The following is a 13,852-nucleotide window of genomic DNA, read 5'->3' as shown; positions in this document are numbered from 1 at the left end:
GAACGGTCTTGGGTTATTCCTGTGAACTACTTGAGCATTTACTTGTTTTGGGAGAGTTTACATGCATTTTAATGTTTGAAAATGAAACGTGAGGAGATTGCGCGAAATGGTTGTTTAACAATTCTCATCGATGTGAAAAGGAAACATGACAAAGGATTAAACTTCAGCATCTTCACAAAGCACAGGATTCATGAGTTATTGTTTCAATTTGGTTAACTTAGTCCAGCAGGGACTTGATTCTACATTTTGGAATTAACCTAAGCATAACTTTACCTTGTCATGCTGTTATTTCATGGCTCAGACTAACTCAACTGACTGGCAGAGCAAGGGCCTCAGGCTCAGGAGCCACCTCGGCACCTGCAAAACCATTAGATGGCTGCTTGTCTAGAGCCCACAACTTAGCAGATTTCACATCGTCCTGTGCCATTTGCCTAGAAAACTCCTCGTGGTCATACTGCAGTGTGGCTTTGCCTCCAAACTCCGTTGGGAGATTGTCTATGTCAAAATAGGACCTCATGAGTTCTACACTATCCTTGTTCTTTGGGTACACGAATTTCACCTTCTGGAATGTTTTCGGATCCAAGAAGTATTTGACAATCTGCAATAGAAACACGTGTATTTAACAGCATTAACAATTGATGATAAAAGCATCCCAGTAACACTTGAAATTTGAAAATATGCTCACTGAGAAAATTCATTCCATACAAATTAACGGACTGTGGAATAAGAGCTTAGTCCTTGTTTGTAATAGAATAACATGCAGTGAATTCCATGATAAGTTATTCTCTAGTTGAATGGTGAAAATAAGAGCTATATGCCAAATAAAATGTGGTGTTGGTGATTAAATAAAACGAACCTTCCAAAATGCTTCAAATATGCGTGGTGGGCTATACAGAAACGCTACAGCTAGTCTCTCAGGGTAATGATTTTGCAATATATTGACAGTCTCTCTTGCAGATTTGATCGGTACATGGTTGCTTAAAGACCATCCTGTGAAGTCTATTAACCATGCCATCTGTTCCTGTCCTTCTGGAAGATTAAGTATGGCATTCTCAATCAGATAGACCAGATGTTTAATCTGGTTATCAAGAGATGCTGTGTTCTGAAAATGTACAATAGCACAATTTATCACCCCTCTCTTCGTTACAAGGTGTAAAATTAAATAGATTACAGAGTTTTTTCAGTACCTGCATTCCTGGTCTTAGTATAAGAACACTCCTACCATGACGATCATGGAAGTTTGCTCTGAATACCTTCCCAGTCTCACCTTCAACAGCAACTTCATTCTAGTAACCGAAATTATGTGCATTTACTTACAGTTAATGTGAGTTGATAAACCAACTTGAGATAAAGAATAAAATGAGGATAATAGAAAGAGGTTATCCCCTAATAGTGTGAGCAACTCCTCACTTACCCAACGAATCTCTTCAGGTTTATAACTTGATCTCCATCTCAGTGTCTCCTCCAACATCTTCTTTGATTTGTCTACATTCCAGTTTCGAGCTTCCAGATATCTCTTCAAACAAGCATCGGTGCAATACTGCAGACTGCGACCTGATAATGGGCCCAGAGAAGCTTTAAGCTCAGTAGTCTGCAAAAGAAATTCAACCAGATCATCTTCAAGCAATTTAATAAGAGAATAAGCAGGAAGATATATATTCTATTTGGGATGGCTGCATACTAACTTAATCACATATTAAGAATCATAAAATATGATCATACCAATACACACTACTTTCTTCTCAAAATCAAAAAAATATTTAACGAGATTTAAAAGAAACATAGCAAATTTGAGACTGCAGTACCAATCAACAACAGAACAATTATTATCATCCGCTTCAGTTACTTCAACCGGAAACTTGATAATCGCTTGACGTACAAATATTATTCCATGAAACTACAGTTTGTTATTACCTTCTGGTCGTGCTGCAGCTCAACACTTTCCGCGTCCTGCAAGGTATGACTCTTGCGGAAAAACATGATATTGTTTAGTGCTAGTGTTGTCTAGCAACCAAGCTTATCTTTTGCTACAAAAAATTGCATAGAGCCATTTCAGCACAAATCAGCTACTGCAATAACAGAAAGCCAGCCAAAACAGACAGAAAAGCAGACAGCAACCCAGAATCAAACAATCACCAGATACATTATAACACACATATCCACGTCAACTTAAGAGGGTCCACTCTTATGTTGCAAAAGCAGTTAATTCTGTGTTCTACAGTCTCAGAGGAGAGGAATCCTTTTTCTTTTGAGATGCTAAAATGATCAAATTGCTGTTAATTTTTTTTCAACATGAGCAATTCCTGAGTACCCAATTATTTGGCAAACTTTGGAAATCAATCTTGTTAGTCTATTCCAAAACATGGCAATGGGGTTGAGTCGAATATATTTAGCTGAAACCAACATCAAGTACAAATGATGTATTTAATCATTATATTTGGGACACCAGTTCGTAGTTGTTGAAAGGAAATGTTGAAAACTCATAACCACACCACATGTAATACAATAATGAATATACTCCACCAATTCAAACACAGATGCAAGAAAATTGAAGAGACAAACTTAAACTCATTGAAGGAATAATAATTCTTAAGTCAACTGGGGATTGAATAACAGCAATACATGTACTTGCACACAGACACAGACTCAGATATTCGCACCTATATGCATTTATATGCACATTTACACATACAGAAACACTCAGATACTTCATATACACTCTCCACATATACCAAGTACTCCGAATTTAACATCCATTTTTTTAACAAAATATGAGATATAATTCTTCTTTTGCTTTGGGGTAGGGATTCTGCTGATGGGCGTTGGTGATCTTATTCCACAATTAAAATAACTGAAAATAAAAATTAATTGATAGCTGGATTTGTAAAATTTCAAGATTACAATTGCTTAATTCAAATCCATCTGACCCACTTTGATTTAGCAAAACAAGTTTGCTGATCAAAAATCCCCCAAAGATCAGAACTTTGACTTCACGCAAGCCACACAAATTCAAGAAGCATCAGTCACAACTTAGTCAAATTTCACTTCGCAAGCAATCAACACCAAAAAAAAACATGAATTCGGATTCGCCAATCAAGATCCGAAAACCCAGCAACCATACCCAAACAGATCCAACAAACAAAAACCAGCCCAGAAAAGAAAACCCCACTTCCAATATACACAAGAAAACCCATGAACAATACATAAAAGAAACAAGATATCCAAATTCATAGAACAACAGAAAAATAGCGTCAATTAATCATACCGTTCCTTGCTCACACAGAAATTGGAGACACAGAGAATTTGCCTCTTTTTTCTTCAGGAAATTTTCATGCAAACCAGTGACCAAACACTGAACAAATGATATTCTCTCTCACACACGCAGAGCACATGCACTGAGTGTGAATGAGCTCTCACCACTGAAAGTAACTCTTATATATACATACACAATATATATATATTTGTGTGTGTGTGAAATAATTACTGTAATCTGGGAAATAATGTGTGTCGGGGGAGGGGGGGGGGGGGCGCCCAGATATTTTTCTTTTTTTGTCTACAGAGTCTTAAAAGTATTAAAAAGAAAAACCCAAAAATGAAAAAGAGAAGACAGAGAGACGTACGATGTCGTGTACTATTATGCTTGGGATTGTCTATCTCGGTAGGTAGTTTCATATTTAACACATCACAGTTCAATTCTGACCTTTAGATCTAATCTTCCAGAAGTTAGTCCCCACGTGTGTTAAATCCTGTTCTTATAGAGAAACGGGGTCTTGTCAGCTTAACAGACTCTATCGTTCCATATCTACCTTCACGTGGCGAGCTCTCCACCCAAACGCCGGCGTGTTGTATTGATGGTGATGATGCATTAATTATGACATAATGATTGCATATTACATTAACTGCAAGTATTATAAGCAATAAAAAATAGAGAAAATTACACTATGTGAATTTAATGTAATTATACGTAAATCCTTTTTAATTTAAAAAATTATATCTAACACCCTAAGAATTTTGTTATACGTAGCCTTCATTTATATTGACCTACAATTGATTTATTACTGACTTGTTACACATTAAATAATTTTTTTTATGACCAAATTATCCTCATATATTTTCATTCATTAATGCATATGTGGAGGTATACTTCACTGTTATAAGAGTAGTTTAGTCTGAAAAAATTTATTTGACCTACAATAAATTCGTAATAAGTTAATAGAGGGTAATATCAATTTTCATTCAGATTTCCTATTAATATGAGCAAATTTTAGTGAATTTTGACTAATATATAAACTTATTTGTTAGATAAAAGCAAATCTCAAGAATGCTATGCAATTTTTTTTCAAATCACAGGAAATTTACGTGTAATTATACCAAATTTCAAGAATAGAGAGTGTAATTATCCAAAAAAAATTTACATAATCGCAGAAATCACCCAAATTAGCATAGTTTGCAAAATAAAAACACTTGTTTGTTAATACTAAATGGTAAGTGAATAGAAGTAATTAATTGATAACATGAAATTAAGGGGGAAATTCAAAAACAAAAATCATAATACATCACTAACTTTTGTTCATCCATATCCTCAAAAGGGTATATTTTGATGGGACGATTTAGATTTGAGGAAATAATTTGTAAGATGAATTTCAAATAATTTGATGTTAAAGGAAATTGAAATCTAACAATGTTGGATAAAATATAGTTGAATGGATTAAAATCCTTTAATTTTAGAATTATCGAACAAATTCAAATAATTTGTTATTAAAAATTTTGAAATACATAACTTTAAATTCATCCATTCAAATATAGCCTCGTACTAAATAAATTTAAAATCCATTATCACGTGATAAAATATAGTTCAAAATGAAATTTCAAGAATTCAAAATCATATTTTGCAACTTGAATTATCCAAACAAGTTTACAACATAAAAGTTTGTTTTTTTGGTCCCCATCATTATATAAATTATCAATTCATGAAAACCCAAAAACTAAAAATAAAAATAAAATCAAACAAACCCTAAATTTCATGAATCAAACTTTAGAGAGGAACCCTAGAACCAATTCCATAGTTGGCACCACAATTTTCCAACTTCGTCTAGAAGCCATAAAAGTCCATGATCCATCCATCAACTTTCCAACTTGACCCACCCCCAACTCCCCACCTCCCCCAACTTTTTGTTCCAACAATGAGGACTCAAACTTTTCCACTTGTCTTTCTTCTTTTTCTCTCTCAACACCACAATATTATTAAATTAATCAATATATTATTACTATAATATATTAATATTTTTAAATTAATCAATAAATTTAAAATAAACAACAAAAATTAAAATACTACTATTTAATTAAATTAAATACCTATATTTATAGAACATGAACTAACAAATTGACGACTTGGGTTCCTTTCTTCTCTTCAATCGTCTGCAAAAATTATGTTTATACTCTGATTTAGATTGATTTGAAATTATTTTAGAAATAATTAAAGAATGTTTAGTTTTGTACTCAAATCTCATCTAAATATATTAATTTTTTTCGAGAGGCAAGATTTGTATTATTTCAATTATTATTCAATTTTGCATTTATTTTGTAACAAAAACTTTCCAAATCTTATTTTATGGACTTTGGAAACTTTTCAATTGTGCAGTTCATTCAATTTTTTTAAAAAAAAATATAAAACTATCATTAATTATATATCTAAATATGCAAGAATTTTTCTTTGAAAACTTAAATTTATTGAACAACTAAAAGAAAAAAAGATGTATATATTAAAACATCAACATAGATTTATTAATTAAGAAATCAAAGCAATCTAGTGAACAACTTTAGTATTAGGTTTGCAAGAATGGAAAGTGGATGGTATATGGGTCTTTGAAATTGAAAAAATACTTATGGGTTTACTATATATCAAAATTAGTAACTTTTAAAAGAATTTATAGTGATTGATAATTGCCCCATAAAGAACAATTTCGTGGATGCTCCGGAACCCTTCAATTGGGAGGGTTTTTTTGGAAATAGTGGTACGGTTTCGCCGAAAGGTCTGTCATCGGCAACGATTCGTTTGAAAGTTCTTATCTACATCCAGTTAATTTGAATCAATTACGTAACAAATTTAATACACTTGTGATGTAATTATTGTATAATTTATAAAAAATGATCAATTATATTATTAATATGATACACTAATTATATAATTGATTGAGTTTTATCAAACTTTACTCGGGTATGAATTCTAAGATTCGAGCATTTGATAAGAATTCTTTGGAAGGTAATACTATATTCTTCAGAGCCCCATCTTCTTGTTTTTTCTTTTTTCTTTTCCCTTTTAATTTCCAATTCCTGATGAGTAGATATAGCATTCTAGAAAATAAATTTATGACCACTAACAAAAGAAGAAAGAGAGCAAGAAGAAGTTGCCAAAGTGGTTGGGACCTTATTCCCACTACACCACACTCTTCCAAGAAAATGCTACAACCAAAAGAGCTTCTCCACAAAAACTACAAGTGAGACCAAAGTTGGGTTTTCATATTCTTAGAGGGATAATTAAGGCTACTTTATATTTATTCTTAGAGGAATAATTATGGTTATTTATTTTTCATTACAAGGCTCATTTTTAGTCCAAGAGCTTTTGGTGGGTTGAATTATTCAACTCAAAAAGTACAAACTATTTTTTACTTTGTTATATAAATAACTCATATCACAAACTAAATAGATCATATAGTATTGTACCAATCAGAAAGAACTAACTTAAATTAAGGTATTTAGTCATTATACATGGTTTATGAGGCATCAATTTTTTAGTCCAAGTGTAGGGTTTGCAAGATGTTATATATATATATATATATATATATTAAACTTGAGATATGTTTAACTTTTCTTTAAAACAGCATGTCAGTATGTGCCAACAAATATGTATAATTAAGATGCTTATAATAATAATTATACTAAGAAATCATGCAGCCCAGATGTTTGGTGGTGTTTCTTATAATTTAATATTCCAGATGCGAGCCAGATGATGCAAGGCCTCTCGCCCCTATCACACGCTCACAGAATTTCAGATTGTCCATGTTCCCATGATGACAAACCGTGACCCAATCAATTCTTATCAACCTGCTACCATGTTCTTGGCTATAGCCACTCACTTATTTGTCCCTGTAATGCTTTTTGAAGCTTTCCCCTTGCTTAATAACTTAGATCATCATCTTAGTTTAAATTATATAACAAATTGTTCTGCACCATGCATACATTATAACAATACAATCTTCCTTAGGGGGGAGGGAAAGAATAGAAGACAACCCGCGTCCACAGAGGACATTGCACACGCTATTAGAACCCTTTGCAGTTCGCACTCACCACAGGCTGGCTGGAGTAAAACAGTGATCTCAACAGCAACTCTAGCCTACCGCCGCGTCATGTAGTACCTAACCAGCTTCAACCCATCACGGCAGCTGACTCATCCCAACCATCATACAATTCAAGGTATTTTGACTCATCATTCTAGCCACCGAGGTTGTTGACTCATCTTCTCTCTTCCAAACTCATCTAATGCACCATCCCTGTCACAATATGTTCAAGAAAAGTCAAACAGGTAGTAATTTTTACTGATATCAAGTAGAACACTGATACTAATACTAATACTAATACTACGGCTACTAGTACGCCCGATGAAACAGACGAGGTGACTTTGATACGCTATTCACAACAATCAGACTTTGAGCGAGATATAATCAAAGGTTCTATGCGGGCTCAAAGTAAAATAGTTATTTAAAAATTGTTTCAAACAAATGCACATTCCCCTCTTTTTTTGGACAGAATCAAAAAATTGCATCTTTTTTCTTTTGATATCTCCGGGTTGATTAAACTAATTTTTAGAAATTGGTTGGGGAAAGGAAAAGCATTCAAAATTGTAGAGTATACAGAAGAGCAAGCAAAAATAGAATAAAAAAAAAGAGAAGAACAAAATAAAAGAGCAAGCGCGAATAGAGATAGCAAAGTTCTGGGATACCGTTCTTCCATTTTCGCAAGGAATAAGAGGTTGCATGTTACTAACTCGCTCTATTTTTAAAAAATATATTCTATTCACTTCATTGATAATTGCGAAAAAATATTAGACGTATATTCCTATTTCAACGTCCTGAGTGGTCTCAGAATTTCCAAGAATTGAATAGAGTAATGCATGTTAAATGTACCTATAATGGTGTTCCATTATCCGAAACAGAATTTTCAAGAAATTGGTTGACAGACGGTATTCAGATAAAAATCTTATTTCCTTTCTGTTTGAAACCTTGGCACAAATCGAAACAACAATCCTCTCAAAAAGATCTAATGAAAAAAGAAAAAGATAATTTTTGTTTTTTAACAATTTGGAGAATGCAAGCTCAAGTTCGTTTTGGATCGCCCCGACAACGACCTTCCTTTTTTAACCCATCTTTAAGGAACTCAAAAAAAAAATTGAAAAATTAAAAAATAAGTATTTTCGAGCTCTAATAGTTCTCAGAGAAAAAACAAAACAATAGGTTATGAAAAGTGTTATTTTTATAAAAAACATAATAAAATAACTTTCAAAAGTAAATCCAATTTTATTATTTCGATTAAGCGAAGTAGAAGTATATGAATCGAGTGAAATTAAAGAAGAAAAAGATTCCATAATCAGCAATCAGATGATCCACGAATCATTTAATCAAATTGCATATCCGAGTAATGCTAAAAGATTCAAAAAAATGGCAAAATATTGCCGACTCATCTTGGTGGCACCATGGCTACTAAAGCGTCGACAATGTAGCTTGTCAAAAGACATGGCTGGTTACTCATCTAACTATTGTGAGGAGGAGGCGACCAACTTATTATATTGTACCTGGCTCATCCCTCGGGACATGTAGCTGCCGACTTATCTACCTTGTCATGCCAGCCAGCTTGCTACTTATGCGAGATATAACTTGCGCTGAATAACTGCAACTTAACATTTGCTCTCTTACATGGCAGCTGACTTGGTATATGATCACGGCTGCTGACTCATACTTCTGCCTGCATGGCACAGACTCATCAGCTCGCACGCCCACAACATGGCATCTCCGCTGGGACCACCACCCGTTCAGCTGGCAGATGAATCGTACACGGCAAGCAAGGAAAACTCCACCCCGGCTTGGTCGAAGACGCCTACCCACCAAAGTAGACACATGGATCATCACATTTATAGTTCTTTATCTTTTTCTCGTCAACTTGTCAAATTTACACCAATAAATTATCCCTTGCATCCTGAGTTTAGCTGTTATACTCACAAAAAAACTGTTCATTTACCGTTAGAAAAATTATGAAGGGAAGATTTAAAATCCCAACATCATCCATAAAATTTAATTATTCATTGGTGAAACTACGGCCAGCAAAGGATGCGAGATAAAGAAATAGACTTGTTTCTTTACAATGAAAGCTCAAATATAATAAAAGAATTTTATCAATTACATATATTATCGTCACGATTACAAACGGACCCAGGCGGAATCGAACCACCATCCTCTCAATGCATTCAGGCAATTGAGCGCTCTGCCAAATTTGAGCTTATAGATCCATCCCCCAGTTCGAAGTTAAATGATTGATAATTCTATTTTGGACAAATAAAAATTTAATTGGAGAAACATCAGCAGGCAAAAATAGTTTCGTGTTGGAACAACCGACCCCACAAGTCTGAGACCCAGACGAGACCACAAATACATTTACATTGGTTCCCATGAAAACCACGGCGAATGAGCCAAGAGTTAAGGAACTTGTAAAGACAAACATAATTTGATTACTTTAAAAAATGCTTAGCCTACCTAAATGTCAAACTATAAGTCCCATCGACTTATCAAGAGCCTCCAATGTAATCAGCTTACACACCTAACTACCGTCAGCTGATCTCAAGTAGAATTCATCCTAAAAACATAATTAAAAAAAGATAGAATCATTTAAACTACAACAAATTGATAAAACGTTGTACACTTTCATGACATCACAGGGTACCTGTACTTAAACATGATACATGGAGGTAATGTAGAACAATTTTGGTTTACATGACCATGATGAAAAAATATCAAAGAATCCAGAATAGAGCAAGTTAATATTAGACATAACAGACTGACTAGCACATTCACTGTCATAAAAAGGTCGAACATAATTAAATAAAACCTGGTCACCAGCCGCAGGCTCTGTAGGGTTTCCCCAGGTCAAAACCCAATGTACCCACAACTTCCCAGATGCAAGCAAAAAACAGCAAGCTAATTGATGATTATCTTCAGTGAACATTTTGCCACGCTTAAATGCTTTCCTTTGCACCTATCTCGTGTTAGATGCAGCAGAATCATAAATTACGAGTTTCGACGACCAAGAACAAAACCCAAGCACAGCTTAAAACCAGATCTACAAGCCTCAAAACACCAAATTAATGTAACATTAAGAAAACAACCTTTGCTTAAGCTATACCAGCGGAACGCCATCCAACAACCAAGTTAATCAATCCCGCCCACAACCAACAGCTCTGGCCTTTCTGAAAAAGCCAGCATAATAACACATCACACTAGCAGCAATTGCAAAACCTACAGCAGAATTAGATGAAAATTGTAAAACTGAACATAGGCAAGAAAACAAAAATAAATCACAGTAGAATCACCAGATGCTTCTCAATCACTCCCAACTTACAGACAAAGATCAAAACAAAAGCAGATGTTAGAGAATAACATCCTAGCAATTGAAGGACCAAATTGGCTTAAAGTAAGGCACAGGACGTTTTAAAATGCTACTGCAACAATCGCCGAAATAAAATTTCTCTGAGCTTACTTGACAGTGTAGAATACCTGATCAACAAACAATGGAATTCAATAGCCTAGAAAATGAACAGGACATTCCGACTTGGTCTAACAATGTAGAAAAAACTAGAGTAGTCCACTGTGGGGCTCCAATCTTCGACTCTCACAAACAGCAGGCAGCTACATCGACCACAGAAGCAGCATCAAAATATTCAACATCACCAAAATCAGACAAACACACCAGCAGCTTCAGCAGCAGCAGCAGCAGCACAACAATATCAACCTAGGCAGATCTCCGGGGAAGCAACAGGTTCCGAACCATAGTGGAATCTTCAATACTGATAACCAACATCGAATAGCACAAATCTGGAAGGGGCTCTGCTCACCAGGGGATAGGATACACCAGCTCTAGCGATTATCCACGAAGTGAATCCCTGATCTATATGCACATGCTATTGCTTTGAACTATATTACAATAGATGAGGGCTTCCCAACAAATAATTGCCCACATCACATATAGATGATAATACAACACGCAACTAACAATAAACTGAGTCTGCAATTTAAATTAATAATAAATACAAAGAAATCTGCCAAATGTAATGCATAATTGAAGTGGGTTGCCTGGCAACATAAAGTAAGGAACAGCAGAATTGAGTCAGAGTTTTAGAAATTGGGTGTTTGTGAGTAAATTATTTTGGTTCAGACAAAACTTAAGTAGTATACTACAGTTACCAAACTGCTTGCAAGTCAATTCTTCAGTTCACAGAACTCAGTTTATGCACTCAGTACCTATCGAGCAAAACTCTGCTTGCAACACAACAGTTAGAATGCCCATAAAGGATGATATTAAGATTTCTTGACATCGCATTTTAAACCAAGATATAGATCATCAATTGATTGATAGTAAGATTTCTTGATGTTGCATATGAAACTAATATATATACTAGATCATAACATGGTTTATATAAAGATTTCTTGGTGTAGCATCTCAATCTAAAGATTTTATACTAGATTAATATTCCATTTCCCATCCCATGGCAAAATTTTAGATGCCAAGTGACTAAAGAGAGAAAATCTTGGGTTTTCTTATGGCTTTAATCCAAAGTATCAATCAGATAGTTTAACATATAACTCTATAAGACAACAGTCATTACTTATGAATTAAATAACCATCCTGGATGAATTGAACATTAGCTGAGCGCAGCCTAAAAGTATAATTTGCAGATTATTTAATGCGTAAAAAATTTAACTTTAGTTAGAGAAATTGAGTAAGGAATTGAGAAATTGAAATAGCTATCTGAATTACCAATTCAAGTAGGTAAATTTAAGGAGTGACAATCTGTACCTCTTGTATAGTTGATGCCTCAGAAGATGATATCCTTGTATTTGCTTCATCAGAACCTCCTCGGAAATAATTTGGCATGCTTTGGAGTTTGGTCTTGAATGTAGTGTGTTCTCTATATGTCAGAACACACCCCATTCAAGACCAAAAATCTTTGATTGATTGCTGAAATTTAACTGTTGGGATGCAGAACAAAAAAAGAACCAAAAACAAGGGCCAGGACACCGCACACAGGAGGGAGAGCCGGGCCAATCCCCGTGCCATCTCCCCCTCAAAACAAAAAATATCTTTTTTATTATGAGTTGACCTGCCATGCGAGCGCACCCATCATGGCAAAGGTCATTTTGACAACCACATCTCACCTCAACTTCACATCTCTTTTTTCCACAGAATCATTCTCCCTCTCTTTTCTTATACAAGACTTACCTCGCCATATATGAAATATGCAAGAATGTTAAATAAATCACAATCACTTCCCTTAAAAATATAGTTCCTTCAGAACCGTGTATTGCACCAGGAGCTTGACAGCTTGATATCCATCCAGCATCAGGAGATCATTCAAGATCCAGCGACGTTAATTAACAGCGGGAAACAGCATTACAGACGTGCAGTCCAGATCCACGAAATTCCAGCTGACCCAATAAATTACCATAAGCAGAATATATTCGCGAGTTCACCTACGAGAACACAAACCAAGACAACTAAGATATGAAGTGAACAAAGCAAATCATATGCAGGAGGATCAAATGAAAGAAACTAAAGTAGTAACGGCACCATCAAAAATAAATTCACCTCGTAATCATCCACTTAAAAAGGAGAACGCACTTGGCTAAGCGGATCATTAATCCACACCCATATATCACTCCTGAAATTCAAACAAACATATATATAACATACAGATCTAGATCATAAAAAACAACCAAAAACCTCACACACAAGCGGATCCGTGAAAAACCTTTATCGATGTGTTGAACACCGCATCAGATCTACCAACGCGACACCCTTCCACATCCGCAGCCCGAAGAAAATCATCGGTCGATCAATCAACCGGTGAAAACCCAACTGTAAACCGAAGCGCTACAAATCCATAGCCAAAAGGTAGATCGTCTTACGATCTAAACGAATTTGAAGGAAAAAACGATAAAAGAGAAAGCAGGAGAAGTAGATCTAAGAAAGCAACAGAGCCACACCTTGAAGGCGGCCATAGAAATGAAATGATAAGGCATGTAAAATGAAATGCGAAAATGCACTATTTAAGGAGGGGCGTGGCGATCCAACGGCTGAAAATGAGCAGTTGGGTGGATATTTCCAGCGGATGGATACGCGTGAACGGTGTGGGATTTGACTGTGCATTCTTACTAAGGTGCGCTGGAATAATCAATGACCAGAAAAGAAAAAGAAAGGCTGTGAGTGGAATGATCCAACGGCTGCAATTAGATCCAAGCCTGGGGAAGGTTCTGGATGAGGTTAACTGATTGGGACGGGAATGCGGATTCAGTTCTGCTACGTGGTTTAACCTGCTACGTTGGCTAACTTTCAGCATTTTCATTCAAGTCCTTCGACTTTTGTGGAATTAAGATTTTCACCCTGCATTGGTGGGCCTAAGATTTTCATTTAAGCTTGTTTAGTTTTATTTTTACGACTGTTACAAACATATTTGATATGTTGGTAAAAAAATTCAAAATTTATAAATAATTAATATTTTATTCATAAATTGGTTAGCAATTATGGACAG

General features: G+C 35.0%; 1 protein-coding gene and 1 long non-coding RNA gene across 9 annotated transcripts; both read right to left on the bottom strand.

Moving 5' to 3' along the window:
- Positions 1–133: 133 nt before the first annotated feature.
- Positions 134–3,485, bottom strand: LOC105159241 (Sec14p-like phosphatidylinositol transfer family protein). Of its 2 annotated transcripts, none has more exons than XM_088878664.1 (6): positions 3,266–3,485; positions 1,915–2,021; positions 1,415–1,591; positions 1,188–1,286; positions 857–1,102; positions 134–598 (listed from the first exon to the last, which is right to left on the bottom strand). In XM_088878664.1, the coding sequence occupies exons 2-6, from the start codon at positions 1,978–1,980 to the stop codon at positions 308–310; spliced, it is 879 nt and encodes a 292-aa protein (XP_088734790.1). In that variant the 5' UTR covers positions 1,981–2,021; positions 3,266–3,485; the 3' UTR covers positions 134–307. The 2 variants fall into 2 exon arrangements, with proteins under 2 accessions (XP_088734790.1, XP_011074535.1); XM_011076233.3 differs by having other exon boundaries at positions 1,915–2,027; positions 3,266–3,483.
- Positions 3,486–7,176: 3,691 nt separating this feature from the next.
- Positions 7,177–13,447, bottom strand: LOC105159240 (uncharacterized). Of its 7 annotated transcripts, none has more exons than XR_002286773.2 (7): positions 13,073–13,358; positions 12,910–12,982; positions 10,821–12,794; positions 10,156–10,562; positions 9,804–9,903; positions 8,849–9,150; positions 7,177–7,550 (listed from the first exon to the last, which is right to left on the bottom strand). It is a non-coding gene; the product is annotated as an uncharacterized LOC105159240 (long non-coding RNA). The 7 variants fall into 7 exon arrangements; XR_002286774.2 differs by having other exon boundaries at positions 7,177–7,536; XR_016064531.1 differs by lacking the exon at positions 7,177–7,550 and having other exon boundaries at positions 8,620–9,150; positions 13,073–13,194; positions 13,308–13,447.
- Between the last annotated feature and the right edge of the window lie 405 nt (positions 13,448–13,852).

This window comes from Sesamum indicum, linkage group LG3 (assembly GCF_026168435.1).
Source record: "Sesamum indicum cultivar Baizhima isolate 11 linkage group LG3, ASM2616843v1, whole genome shotgun sequence".
Taxonomy (NCBI): domain Eukaryota; kingdom Viridiplantae; phylum Streptophyta; class Magnoliopsida; order Lamiales; family Pedaliaceae; genus Sesamum; species Sesamum indicum.
The sequence above is the reverse complement of the archived record's forward strand: the minus strand, read 5'-3'. Positions and strand labels throughout refer to the sequence as shown.